The sequence below is a fragment of the Rutidosis leptorrhynchoides genome, chromosome 4 (assembly GCF_046630445.1).
Source record: "Rutidosis leptorrhynchoides isolate AG116_Rl617_1_P2 chromosome 4, CSIRO_AGI_Rlap_v1, whole genome shotgun sequence".
NCBI lineage: Eukaryota > Viridiplantae > Streptophyta > Magnoliopsida > Asterales > Asteraceae > Rutidosis > Rutidosis leptorrhynchoides.
The window spans coordinates 487267025-487281202 of record NC_092336.1 but is presented as its reverse complement, the minus strand read 5'-3'; the positions used below and the strand labels follow the sequence as shown (position 1 = coordinate 487281202).

Below are 14178 nucleotides of genomic sequence, written 5' to 3'. Positions count from 1 at the left end.
GATGGTCTACATATACATGATATTATTTAGAATCTCATTTCATGCCTCTATTTTAATTATCTAATGTTCATACATGTTTTCGGTAGTTGTTTGACGATATCATAAAGCAATTATTTAAATGTTATTAAGTAATTTAAAGTTCAATATTTGTAAATTATTACTCTAGTTATTTTAGAATATAATTAATCTGCTTTACGATCTCTGTTTCACACTGATTAAATTAGAATTTGTTTCTTTGAGGCCGAAATTAGTTTATCTTGTTGCTGAATTCATGTTATTCGTTTGCTGTTGGAAAATTACTAACTGAGTATAATTGTCAGTTGAGATTCCAAGGTGAATTTATAAAGTTTCAATAGTTCTGTTCGCTAAATGTGTACGAATTAAATTATTCGGTTTACATGAATCTTATATATGGTTCTGAGTTGGTAGTTTGGTATAACATGATTTAATTAATTGAGGTGTTTGGTCAGAATATACTTGTTTGTTGACAAAAAAAATTTAATCCTTTTAATCTTTTAATCACTTGGGTTACTAATTTCTGACGAATTTTCAGATTTCGGAATGGAATCACAACCCATGAGCACTCAGCCGATCGTGTCCTCTGCTACTGCTGTTACCATTGCTCCGCTTCCTAATGCTGTTATTTCTCATGCCAAGAAACCCGAGAAATTCACGGGTGTGAATTTCAAGCGTTGCAGCAAAAGATGCTCTTTTATCTGACCACGCTGAACCTCGCGAGGTTCTTAACTGAAACCGCTCCTCAAGTTGAAGGGGAACAAGATGCTCAAACTGTGAGCGCGGTTCAGGCTTGGAGTCATTCTGATTTCTTGTGCCGTAACTATGTTTTGAATGGCATGGTTGATTCGCTTTATAATGTGTACTGCAAAACAAAGACTACCAAAGAATTATGGGAGTCTTTAGAACGCAAGTACAAGACTGAGGATGCGGGCACCAACAAATGGGTGGTGGCTAAATTCTTGGAGTTTATGATGATTGACTCAAAGACTGTTATGAGTCAAGTCCAAGAACTGCAAGTCATCATTCACGATATACATGCCGAAGGTATGGTGATTAGTGAAGGATTCCAAGTTGCAGCGGTAATCGAGAAATTACCACCAAGTTGGATGGATTTCAAGAATTATCTTAAGCATAAGCGAAAGGAAATGACCGTCGAGGACCTTGTGGTCCGTCTTCGAATTGAGGAAGACAACAAAGTTGCTCTTAAAAAGAGTTGTACCCCTAGTTCAGCAAAAGTGAATGTTGTTGAATACGGTCAATCCTCGAGAGGTAACAAAGGCAAAGGAAAGGCTGAGAATAAGTACAAGGGGAAAGGGTCTAAGCTTGGACCTAAAGGTGGGGTCATGAAGAATAAATTTCAAGGCACGTGCTATAACTATGACCAACCGGGTCATCGGGCGAGTGAATGCAAGAAGCTCAAGAAAGAGAACTCGCACCAAGAGAATATGGTTGAGGATGTTGAAAACCTCGTGGCTATGATTTCTGACCTCACAGTGATGATCTCTGAGGTTAATCTGGTTTCCTCAAATACCAAAGAGTGGTGGATTGATACTGGGGCTACTCGTCATGTTTGTGCCGATAAGAGCCTCTTCAACACCTTTAAGGATGTTACTAGTGGAGAAAAGCTCTACATGGCAAACTCTGCCACTGCTGATATCAAGGGAGAAGGCAATGTGATCTTGAAGATTGTGACGCCCCGTACTAAATCATCATGTACGGACCATCAACAACAGGATCATTACAAGGTTAAGTACTATATGCGTTTTCAAAACAGAGTTTGCATTCATTAATAAAAGTGACGTCATAACATACGTCAATTGTTTTACAAATCAAAGTATGCTTCACTATGTAGAAGCATTAAATAAGTGTACATGACCATAATGGTCGTTACATAACATAAATTCATAAGTAAAAAGTTTGAATGCAACATAAGTAGTCATGCGATAACAACTCTAGGCAGCGGGTTCTACAGCACGACTAGTAAGATAGCGGAAGCGACTTCAAGCACCTGAGAAAATACATGCTTAAAAAGGTCAACACAAAGGTTGGTGAGCTATAGTTTAAGTATAACAGTAATGTAAGTAGGCCACGAGATTTCAGTGCTACAACGAGCGTTTCAAAAGTATGTAAAAATATATGCTTAACCGTGGGCACCCGGTAACTAACTTAACGTTTAATGTACCCCCTTAAAGTGCACTTGGCAAGTGCGTATAACCTCGAAGTATTAAACACTCGTTAAATGCTAGCGCTACTAGCCCGAGTGGGGATGTCAAACCCTATGGATCCATATCTAAGATTCGCGTTCACGGTTCAAAAACCAATGATTAAACGTTACCGAGCTAAAGGGAATGTTTCTGCCGTTATATAACCCACACATATATAAAGTTAAGTACTCGTGCCCAGTATGTAAAACATAAAATCCGCATGCATTCTCAGTTCCCAAAATAAGTTAAAGTAAAAAGGGAATGCTATAACTCACAATGATTAGTAGTAAAGGTAAGGTAGTAGTCGGGAAAATGGTGTGCAAGTAACGGTCCAAACGTCCTCAACCTAAGTCAAATAGCACTAAGTCAATAAGTCATCTCAAAAGGTTTACAAGTACGTAATTAAGGTCATAAGGGTCATCACCAATCATCATTAAACAAAAGGTAACAAGTAAGACTCGTTTATGAAAGTCGTTTAAAACAAAGGCTGACTTCGGTCAGTCACCACGGCCTCTACCCTTACTGAATTAAGGTGAGACCAGTGGTCATGGCTCCGTCTATGAGTCCCTTAAGTGTGGTAAAATTTACAGAAGTAAACTCGTCTTGGTTTGACCGTGGCGACGGTCTAAGTGCGAGTAGGTCAGAAATTTCTGCACAACGTTAAAGGACATGGTAACGATCGGAGGGCCATAAATCCTAAACCGTAACTCGGATTAAGACGAGTCCTATATGAAAAGTTATCTACTCGAAAAGTTCTATCTAAAAATCAAGGTTAGAACAGCCCAGGTCTACTGGTCTGTTCCAGAAGCAGTAGGTCAGAAACTTTTGGACAGAATGCAGTGGGTTTTCAAGGGTTCCGGTGATCTTGGTGTTGGATGCTCATCATGGTTCTCATCCTTGATGCGTCTAGCTTCAAGTGCACAACTCATGGATGTGTATACATCATCTTAACCAAGATTTGTCCATCATAACCTTAGTGCAAGTCTAAGACATGAATTTGATGAACCAAGGTTACATCAAGTCCTAGATCTACTCACACATGAACAATGAAAGTAATTCTAACTAAGTTTTGACACTAGCAACACAAGTGTGAGTCTAAGACATGTAGATCAATTCACTTAAGAGTTGTATAATGTTTGATGAACCAAGGTTTCGTCAAAGTCTTAGATCTAGCACACACATGAACTTTTAAAACAATAATAAGTTACAAACTTGAATTGAACTTAAGTAAGCAAGATCTTTAGCTTGTAGAACATAGTTCTTAATTAGATCTTGAAGATTCAAGACTCAAAAGTTTAGATCTATAGTTCTTAAGTCAAATCAACACAAGTTAGAGAGTTTAAAGTGTTGTTCTTGAACTAACAAGTTAGATCCAAGAAATATAAGATCAAGATTAACTAGTAATCATGACCAAGGTTACATGTAAGTTTATGAACAAGTTCATGAACACTAAGAAAGATCACAACCAAGTGTTGGATCCATGATACTTGCACCAAAGTGTAAGCTCTTGTTGGTTTCATGTCCTTGTTCAAATGTGTAGTAAGCAACTAACAATAAGAAATAAAGAAAATGAATGATAAGCCTAAACCAACCATGAAGGTGGTATTCTAGTAACATACAACAAACAAGAACACAAGTAACAATTATAAAGATTATAAACTTTAAATCTTTTGAAACAAAATATGTAGAACATAACTAGATAGATTATGTTCTTGGATGTTCTTGATAAATACAAGATATAAGTGAAGAATCAAACTAAAGAGTTGATTCTTGAAACATGTAAAGAAAGACAAGTAAGTAAGTAAGTAAACAACTTAGTAATCTACAAGTAATTAAACTACAGCAAGATTAAGTAACAAACAACAAAAGATGATGATGATTATGTGATGTTTAAATTCGGTTTTAGCAAGAAGAAAGGAAGAGAGAAAGTCAAGTTACTTACAAGAACTAGAGAGAAAAAGAGAGGAAAAAGTTGAGAGAAAATCAAGTGTGTTTGGAATGAATGAAGTGTGAGAGAACTAGTAGCCAAGTTATCAAAATTTGAAAGCCAAAAATACCTCCCCATCCATGGTACCTCACGGCTGCAGCAGCAAAAGGAGGGGGAGAGAGTTGTTCTAAGGTTATTAGCATGGTAAAGCTCATAAAGTTGGATAATAAGATGGTGTTCATGGGGATTATGGCAACTAGATTCCATTTCCAAGCTAACCATCTAGTTTAAGTTCAAGTATCATACTTACATGTAAACATGGGCTAGATTAATCCATAATATAAGTAGGGTGGGCTTACACTAGTCCATTAACACTTAAAAGGCCCAAGTTGCAAGTAGTTAGCAAGTAATCCAATAAAAGTCCATCTTAAGCCCAAGTAACTAACTAAAGGCCTTAGTTAATTAAAATGATTAATAAAATTAATCATGAATGTAAATAATATCTAAAAATATTATTCGTGCAAGTTCCGGGTGTCACAAAGACGTTTCGGGCATTTAAAGTTCAAGTACGGGCAATTAAAGCAACATGTAAATGTAATAACATACATTCATTTAATCAAGCGTATTAATAATAATAATTATTAATAAATAACGTTGGAAAAACCAGGGTCGTTACATTACCCACCTGTTAAAGAAAATTTCGTCCCGAAATTTAAGCTGAAGTAGATGGAGGAGTCGGGAAAAGATGAGGATATTTCCGCATCATTTGATCCTCTCGTTCCCAAGTAAACTCAGGTCCTCGTTTGGCATTCCATCGTACTCGTACAATCGGAATCTTGTTGCGTTTCAAAGTTTTGATCTCACGATCCATAATCTCAACAGGTTCCTCCACAAAGTGGAGTTTGTCATCAATAGTAAGTTCTTCCAATGGTATGATGAGTTCGGGTGCAGCAAGACACTTCTTCAAGTTTGACACATGGAAGGTAGGATGAACTGAGCTCAATTGTGCTGGTAGATCCAAACGGTATGCAACTGGTCCAACACGTTCCAAGATCTCGAATGGACCAATGTATCGTGGGTTCAACTTTCCACGTTTTCCAAAACGGATCACACCTTTCCAAGGTGCAACCTTCAACATTACACGATCACCAACATTAAATTCAAAGTCTTTCCGTTTAAGATCGGCATAGCTCTTTAGGCGATCACGGGCAGTCTTAAGTCTAGCTTGGATCTGAGCAATCTTCTCCGTGGTTTCGTGAACTACCTCGGGTCCGGTGATTTGCTTTTCGCCTACTTCGGCCCAACAAATAGGAGATCGGCACTTACGACCATACAATGCTTCAAAAGGTGCAGCATTAATGCTTGAGTGATAACTGTTGTTGTACGAGAATTCGGCGAGTGGCAAATGCCTTTCCCAGGCCTTTCCAAAATCAATGACACATGCACGCAGCATGTCCTCCAAGGTCTGAATCGTTCGTTCACTTTGCCCGTCAGTCTGAGGATGATAAGCAGTACTCATGTCAAGACGAGTTCCCATGGCTTCTTGCAAAGAACGCCAAAATCTGGAAGCAAAACGGGGATCGCGATCGGAGATGATTGATAAAGGTACACCATGACGAGATACAACCTCTTTGATGTACAGCTGAGCAAGTCTTTCCATTGTATCAGTTTCCTTCATCGCTAGGAAGTGTGCAGATTTGGTGAGGCGGTCAACAATAACCCAAATAGTATCGCATCCGCCCACCGTCTTCGGCAGCTTAGTAATGAAATCCATTGTGATCCTTTCCCACTTCCATTGTGGGATTTCCGGCTGTTGAAGTAACCCAGAAGGTCTCTGATGCTCGGCTTTAACCTTCGAGCAAGTCAAACACTTACCAACATAAGTCGCAACGTCCTTCTTAAGATTTGGCCACCAATACTGTTCTTTAAGGTCGTGGTACATCTTACCTGCACCGGGGTGAATCGAATATCTCGATTTGTGTGCTTCATCAAGTATCAGGCTTCGTAGATCTCCATAGTAAGGTACCCAAATTCTTCCGGCATAACATCGGAGTCCAGACTCTCTAACCTCGAATCGAGAGACAAGTATGTTCAAATGCTCGTGAGATATGTTCTCCTCCTTGAGAGCCTCAACTTGGGCTACTCTGATCTGGTTGTTGAGGTTCGAATGGATGGTGATGTTCAGAGCCCTAACACGGAGAGGTGCCGTCCTCTCCTTTCGGCTTAAAGCGTCAGCTACAACATTGGCCTTGCCAGGGTGATAACGGAGTTCACAATCGTAGTCGTTGAGCGTCTCAATCCATCGACGCTGTCTCATATTTAGTTGCTTCTGATCAAAGATGTGCTGGAGACTCTTGTGGTCGGTGAAGATAGTGCTCTTAGTTCCATACAGATAATGTCTCCACAATTTGAGTGCAAAGACAACGGCTCCAAGTTCAAGATCATGTGTAGTGTAGTTCCGCTCGTGAATCTTCAATTGGCGGGAGGCATAGGCAATAACCTTTGATCGTTGCATCAGTACACAACCAAAACCACTCTTCGATGCATCGCAATAAACAACAAAGTCGTCACTGCCTTCAGGAAGTGATAGGATAGGTGCGGAGGTTAACTTCTTCTTCAAAGTTTGGAATGCTGATTCGTGTGTGGGTTCCCAAATGAACTTCTTGCCCTTGTGAGTCAGTGCGGTCAAAGGACGCGCAATCAGAGAAAATCCTTCGATAAACCTTCGATAATAACCGGCGAGACCTAGAAATTGGCGAATATGCGTTGGAGTAGTGGGGGTCTCCCACTTGCTGATGGCTTCAATCTTGGCGGGATCAACTTTGATACCCTGGTCGCTCACAACATGACCCAAAAACTGTACTTCCTTCAACCAAAATTCGCACTTGGAGAATTTGGCGTAAAGTTGCTCTTGTCTTAAGAGTTAAAGCACTAGCCGAAGGTGTTGCTCATGTTCTTCTTCGCTCTTAGAGTAGATGAGGATATCATCTATGAAGACGATAACAAACTTATCCAAGTAAGGCTTGCAGACACGATTCATGAGATCCATGAACACGGCAGGGGCATTTGTCAAACCGAATGGCATCACGAGGAACTCATAATGACCATAACGGGTCCTGAATGCAGTTTTCATCACGTCACTTTCCTTCACCCTCAGCTGGTGATATCCGGATCGCAAATCGATCTTTGAATAAACGCTCGATCCTTGTAGTTGATCAAAAAGGTCATCAATTCGTGGAAGAGGATATCGATTCTTGATAGTCAATTTGTTGAGTTCACGGTAGTCGATACACATACGGAAGGATCCATCCTTCTTCTTTACAAACAACACAGGTGCGCCCCAAGGTGAGAAGCTTGGTTGGATAAACCCTCGATCTAATAGCTCTTGTAGTTGACTCTGTAATTCTTGCATCTCGGAAGGTGCGAGTCTATAAGGTGCGCGAGCTACAGGTGCAGCTCCTGGCACTAAGTCAATCTGAAACTCTACTGCTCTCTGCGGCGGTAATCCAGGCAATTCCTCTGGGAAGACATCAGAAAATTCGTTCACAATTCGAACGTCGTTCACGTTCTTCATCTCAGTTTCTACCACTTTCACATGTGCTAGGACAGCAAAGCGTCCCTTCTTCATAATCTTTTGCGCTTTCACGCAACTAATGAGGTTCAACTTCGAGGTACATCTCTCTCCATAGATAACCAGTGGTTCGCCATCTCCTTGTGGTATGCGAAGTGCTTTATCTCCACAGATAACATCGGCCTTTATCTTGCTCAACCAATCCATACCGACGATCACGTCAAAACTTCCCAGTTTGATAGGTATCAAATCAATTTCGAAATCTGCACCAGCTATGTTGATAATAGCTCCACGACTAATATGGTCAACCTTTTCAAGTTTTCCATTGGCGACCTCGACAAGCATACTTTCCTTCAAAGGAACTAACGACCAATCTAACTTATCACAAAAATGTCTACACACATAGCTCCTATCGGCACCAGTATCAAATAGGACAGAAGCTAAAAGATTGTTGATCTTGAATATACCTGTCACCAAGTCGGGGTTGTCGCGTGCATCTCTTGCATTAACATTGAAGGCTCTAGCACGTGGTGGTCCGCCATCCTTACGCTTGTTAGGACACTCGTTTCTGAAATGGCCCGTCTTTCCACATTCATAACACTTCTTAGGCCCATTGTTGTTGTGGTTTGGCTTCACATTCAAAGTGGTAACCTTGCAATCCTTGCCAACATGTCCAGATCGTTGGCACTTCTCACAGATAACATTGCAATACCCAGTGTGGTGCTTGTAGCACCTATTGCATTGTGGTAAGGTTCCTTTGTAGTTCGGATTGGTGCGGTTGTTGTTGTTGGGGTTGGTGTTGTTGTTGTGCATGTTGTTGTTTTGCCTAAACCCTTCATGTCGCTTTGCCGGGTTTTGATCATAGTTCCTACCCCTGTTGTTGTTGTGGTTGTTGTCCCATTTCCTCTTTTCACCACTAACAGTTTCAAACTTAGCCTTCTCCGGCTCGTCAAGGATGATTTGATTCAAGAGAGTATGCGCCATGCGCATTGCTTCGGGAACACTTGGTGGCTTGGATGAGGTAACATTACCCTTGATGGACTTAGGAAGTCCCGAGAAGTATTTCTCCAAACGCTTAAATTCGGGGGTGACCATGGTTGGACACATAAGAGCCAATTCCAAAAACCTACGGTTGTAGCTGTTAAGGTCGTTCCCTACGGTCTTCAATTGCATAAATTCGATTTCCATCTTTTGAATCTCGGTTCTCGGACAGTATTCCTCGATCATAGCACATTTAAATTCTTCCCAAGGCGTAGCATACGCCTCATCAATTCCTTGCGCTTGGGCCATGGTATTCCACCATGTAAGCGCGCCATCCGAAAGTGTGCAAGATGCAAATTTCGTTTTGTTAGCCTCAGAACAATTGCTAACCCTGAATACCGATTCCAACTTTTCGAACCATCTGGTGAGACCGACGGGTCCCTCAGTGCCACTGAAGTAGTGTGGCTTGCAGTTTTGGAATTCCTTGTAAGTACACCCATCTCGGACGACAGGTGGATTGACAGGCGGTGGTGGTGGAACTTGGGGTTGTCTTTCAGCTAGTGCAGCAGCGACTCGCTCGTTAATCATTTCCTCAATTTGTGCCACGGTGGGGATAGATCTCCCGTTGGCCATGATGTTCTATACAAACATTTTGACTCAAGTCAAAATCCATTATGCAAATAATAATAGTACATTATATAACAACCAACATGAAAACAGCACAACACATGTTGATTAAATAACGCAAGCAGATATAAGTACCACAAAACCATGAGATGATAACGTAAATAGAACACTTGCGCAAGAAGTAAGCAACACAAATTCCATTCATTAATGATAATAGGTTCATACATTACAATAAGTTCGTACATTACATAAGTGAAATATGAAATTACAAAAGAAATTACAATACAGAATCTAGTACAAAGTCCTACGGCGATGGTGGGTACAAGATGTCCAAAACATGAGCCAACTGCTCCTCGAGCTCAGTAACTCGAGTCTGGAGAATCTCAATCTCCCGCCTCATTTCCTCATTAGAGGAAGATGGTGGGGCAGGTGGTGCTGGCGGTGCAGGTGGAGCCGGTGGTGCTGAAGTGGATGGTCCGGCTCTGGGTGGAGACGGTAATATCTGTGGGTCGGCGGGGTACGACACCAGCCGTTTACGAGCAGTGATCCTACGACGCCGACCATAAGCGTCAGTGACAGTACGACCAGGAATTATGCCAGCGAAGCGATACCGCTTCTTCGGCGGGGTAGAAGGTGCCTGAATCGGTCGGTCAGCGGGATCCTCCTCATCACTGGAGTCGTCAGATGAGGTGTCGTCTGAAGAAGCATCGGTGGAAGAACCGTCGTCTGAATCATGCGGTGGTGGCGCGGGTGGCTCAACGTATCCGAAAGCGGCCAACATCTGTCGGTGTCGGCCTGGCGTAATCACGGCTAAGCGGCCGTCGGCAGTGCGTCGGCAAGGTGTGCGCCAGTGATTACGGAAGGGACCTTCCCCGAACTCCGCGGGGATCTCCATGTCACCAATGCGAGCCAGTTGCCTCGGGGGTCTGGAAGAAGACGCCGAGATAGGCACACTAGAGCTAGCTCCAGAACTAGAGGCGCCGGGGTCGCCAGTGGGTGTCGGGGCCGGAATGTCGGCAGCAGCAGCAGCAGCAACAGGTGCAGCAGTGGGTGGAACAACGGGGCCTGAGCCGCTCGGGATGTCAGTAGGTGGAACGTCCGACATCTGAACAAGGAAAAATAAATTTTCCATGTCAGTATGTCATAAAGCAAGCAAATAATAGGCCAACAGTTTAAATCATGTATAACAATAAGTAGCATGGCAATATCAGTAATCGTACGAAACTAGCATGCAATCGAAAGTAAGTATTAGCATGCAGTAGTGAAATCACGTAGTAGCATACGGCATATAGCAGTAACAGTAAGCAGCAGCATGCAGTAAGTTCAGCGGAAACAAGTAAACTAACAAGTTGTAGATTAGCCCTATTAGTGAATCCTACTCGGGTCGGTCTTAGACTCACTAATGCATCCTAATTCCCTACAACCAATGCTCTGATACCAAATGTGACGCCCCGTACTAAATCATCATGTACGGACCATCAACAACAGGATCATTACAAGGTTAAGTACTATATGCGTTTTCAAAACAGAGTTTGCATTCATTAATAAAAGTGACGTCATAACATACGTCAATTGTTTTACAAATCAAAGTATGCTTCACTATGTAGAAGCATTAAATAAGTGTACGTGACCATAATGGTCGTTACATAACATAAATTCATAAGTAAAAAGTTTGAATGCAACATAAGTAGTCATGCGATAACAACTCTAGGCAGCGGGTTCTACAGCACGACTAGTAAGATAGCGGAAGCGACTTCAAGCACCTGAGAAAATACATGCTTAAAAAGGTCAACACAAAGGTTGGTGAGCTATAGTTTAAGTATAACAGTAATGTAAGTAGGCCACGAGATTTCAGTGCTACAACGAGCGTTTCAAAAGTATGTAAAAATATATGCTTAACCGTGGGCACCCGGTAACTAACTTAACGTTTAATGTACCCCCTTAAAGTGCACTTGGCAAGTGCGTATAACCTCGAAGTATTAAACACTCGTTAAATGCTAGCGCTACTAGCCCGAGTGGGGATGTCAAACCCTATGGATCCATATCTAAGATTCGCGTTCACGGTTCAAAAACCAATGATTAAACGTTACCGAGCTAAAGGGAATGTTTCTGCCGTTATATAACCCACACATATATAAAGTTTAAGTACTCGTGCCCAGTATGTAAAACATAAAATCCGCATGCATTCTCAGTTCCCAAAATAAGTTAAAGTAAAAAGGGAATGCTATAACTCACAATGATTAGTAGTAAAGGTAAGGTAGTAGTCGGGAAAATGGTGTGCAAGTAACGGTCCAAACGTCCTCAACCTAAGTCAAATAGCACTAAGTCAATAAGTCATCTCAAAAGGTTTACAAGTACGTAATTAAGGTCATAAGGGTCATCATCAATCATCATTAAACAAAAGGTAACAAGTAAGACTCGTTTATGAAAGTCGTTTAAAACAAAGGCTGACTTCGGTCAGTCACCACGGCCTCTACCCTTACTGAATTAAGGTGAGACCAGTGGTCATGGCTCCGTCTATGAGTCCCTTAAGTGTGGTAAAATTTACAGAAGCAAACTCGTCTTGGTTTGACCGTGGCGACGGTCTAAGTGCGAGTAGGTCAGAAATTTCTGCACAACGTTAAAGGACATGGTAACGATCGGAGGGCCATAAATCCTAAACCGTAACTCGGATTAAGACGAGTCCTATATGAAAAGTTATCTACTCGAAAAGTTCTATCTAAAAATCAAGGTTAGAACAGCCCAGGTCTACTGGTCTGTTCCAGAAGCAGTAGGTCAGAAACTTTTGGACAGAATGCAGTGGGTTTTCAAGGGTTCCGGTGATCTTGGTGTTGGATGCTCATCATGGTTCTCATCCTTGATGCGTCTAGCTTCAAGTGCACAACTCATGGATGTGTATACATCATCTTAACCAAGATTTGTCCATCATAACCTTAGTGCAAGTCTAAGACATGAATTTGATGAACCAAGGTTACATCAAGTCCTAGATCTACTCACACATGAACAATGAAAGTAATTCTAACTAAGTTTTGACACTAGCAACACAAGTGTGAGTCTAAGACATGTAGATCAACTCACTTAAGAGTTGTATAATGTTTGATGAACCAAGGTTTCGTCAAAGTCTTAGATCTAGCACACACATGAACTTTTAAAACAATAATAAGTTACAAACTTGAATTGAACTTAAGTAAGCAAGATCTTTAGCTTGTAGAACATAGTTCTTAATTAGATCTTGAAGATTCAAGACTCAAAAGTTTAGATCTATAGTTCTTAAGTCAAATCAACACAAGTTAGAGAGTTTAAAGTGTTGTTCTTGAACTAACAAGTTAGATCCAAGAAATATAAGATCAAGATTAACTAGTAATCATGACCAAGGTTACATGTAAGTTTATGAACAAGTTCATGAACACTAAGAAAGATCACAACCAAGTGTTGGATCCATGATACTTGCACCAAAGTGTAAGCTCTTGTTGGTTTCATGTCCTTGTTCAAATGTGTAGTAAGCAACTAACAATAAGAAATAAAGAAAATGAATGATAAGCCTAAACCAACCATGAAGGTGGTATTCTAGTAACATACAACAAACAAGAACACAAGTAACAATTATAAAGATTATAAACTTTAAATCTTTTGAAACAAAATATGTAGAACATAACTAGATAGATTATGTTCTTGGATGTTCTTGATAAATACAAGATATAAGTGAAGAATCAAACTAAAGAGTTGATTCTTGAAACATGTAAAGAAAGACAAGTAAGTAAGTAAGTAAACAACTTAGTAATCTACAAGTAATTAAACTACAACAAGATTAAGTAACAAACAACAAAAGATGATGATGATTATGTGATGTTTAAATTCGGTTTTAGCAAGAAGAAAGGAAGAGAGAAAGTCAAGTTACTTACAAGAACTAGAGAGAAAAAGAGAGGAAAAAGTTGAGAGAAAATCAAGTGTGTTTGGAATGAATGAAGTGTGAGAGAACTAGTAGCCAAGTTATCAAAATTTGAAAGCCAAAAATACCTCCCCATCCATGGTACCTCACGGCTGCAGCAGCAAAAGGAGGGGGAGAGAGTTTTTCTAAGGTTATTAGCATGGTAAAGCTCATAAAGTTGGATAATAAGATGGTGTTCATGGGGATTATGGCAACTAGATTCCATTTCCAAGCTAACCATCTAGTTTAAGTTCAAGTATCATACTTACATGTAAACATGGGCTAGATTAATCCATAATATAAGTAGGGTGGGCTTACACTAGTCCATTAACACTTAAAAGGCCCAAGTTGCAAGTAGTTAGCAAGTAATCCAATAAAAGTCCATCTTAAGCCCAAGTAACTAACTAAAGGCCTTAGTTAATTAAAATGATTAATAAAATTAATCATGAATGTAAATAATATCTAAAAATATTATTCGTGCAAGTTTCGGGTGTCACAAAGACGTTTCGGGCATTTAAAGTTCAAGTACGGGCAATTAAAGCAACATGTAAATATAATAACATACATTCGTTTAATCAAGCGTATTAATAATAATAATTATTAATAAATAACGTTGGAAAAACCAGGGTCGTTACAAAGATGACCTCTGGAAAGGAACTCACTTTGACCAATGTGTTGTATGTTCCTGAGATTCATAAGAATCTTGTGTCTGGGTGGGTGTTGAATAAGTTTGGCTTTAAGATTGTGTTTGAGTCTGATAAGGTCGGTCGTGTTGACCAAAAATGCTATGTATGTTGGTAAGGGGTATGCCCTTAATGGTATGTTTAAATTGAATTGAATGTAATGGTTGTTAACAGTGAAGCTAATAAAACTGGCATTAGTTCTGCTTATTTGCTTGAGTCTTCTAATTGTGTCATGGTAG

At 40.4% G+C, this 14178-nt stretch overlaps 1 protein-coding gene across 1 annotated transcript; it reads left to right on the top strand.

The window, feature by feature from the left end:
* Positions 1 to 704: 704 nt before the first annotated feature.
* LOC139842368 (uncharacterized) lies at positions 705 to 14178 on the top strand. The gene is made up of 2 exons (XM_071832516.1): positions 705 to 1716; positions 14114 to 14178. The coding sequence occupies exons 1-2, from the start codon at positions 705 to 707 to the stop codon at positions 14176 to 14178; spliced, it is 1077 nt and encodes a 358-aa protein (XP_071688617.1).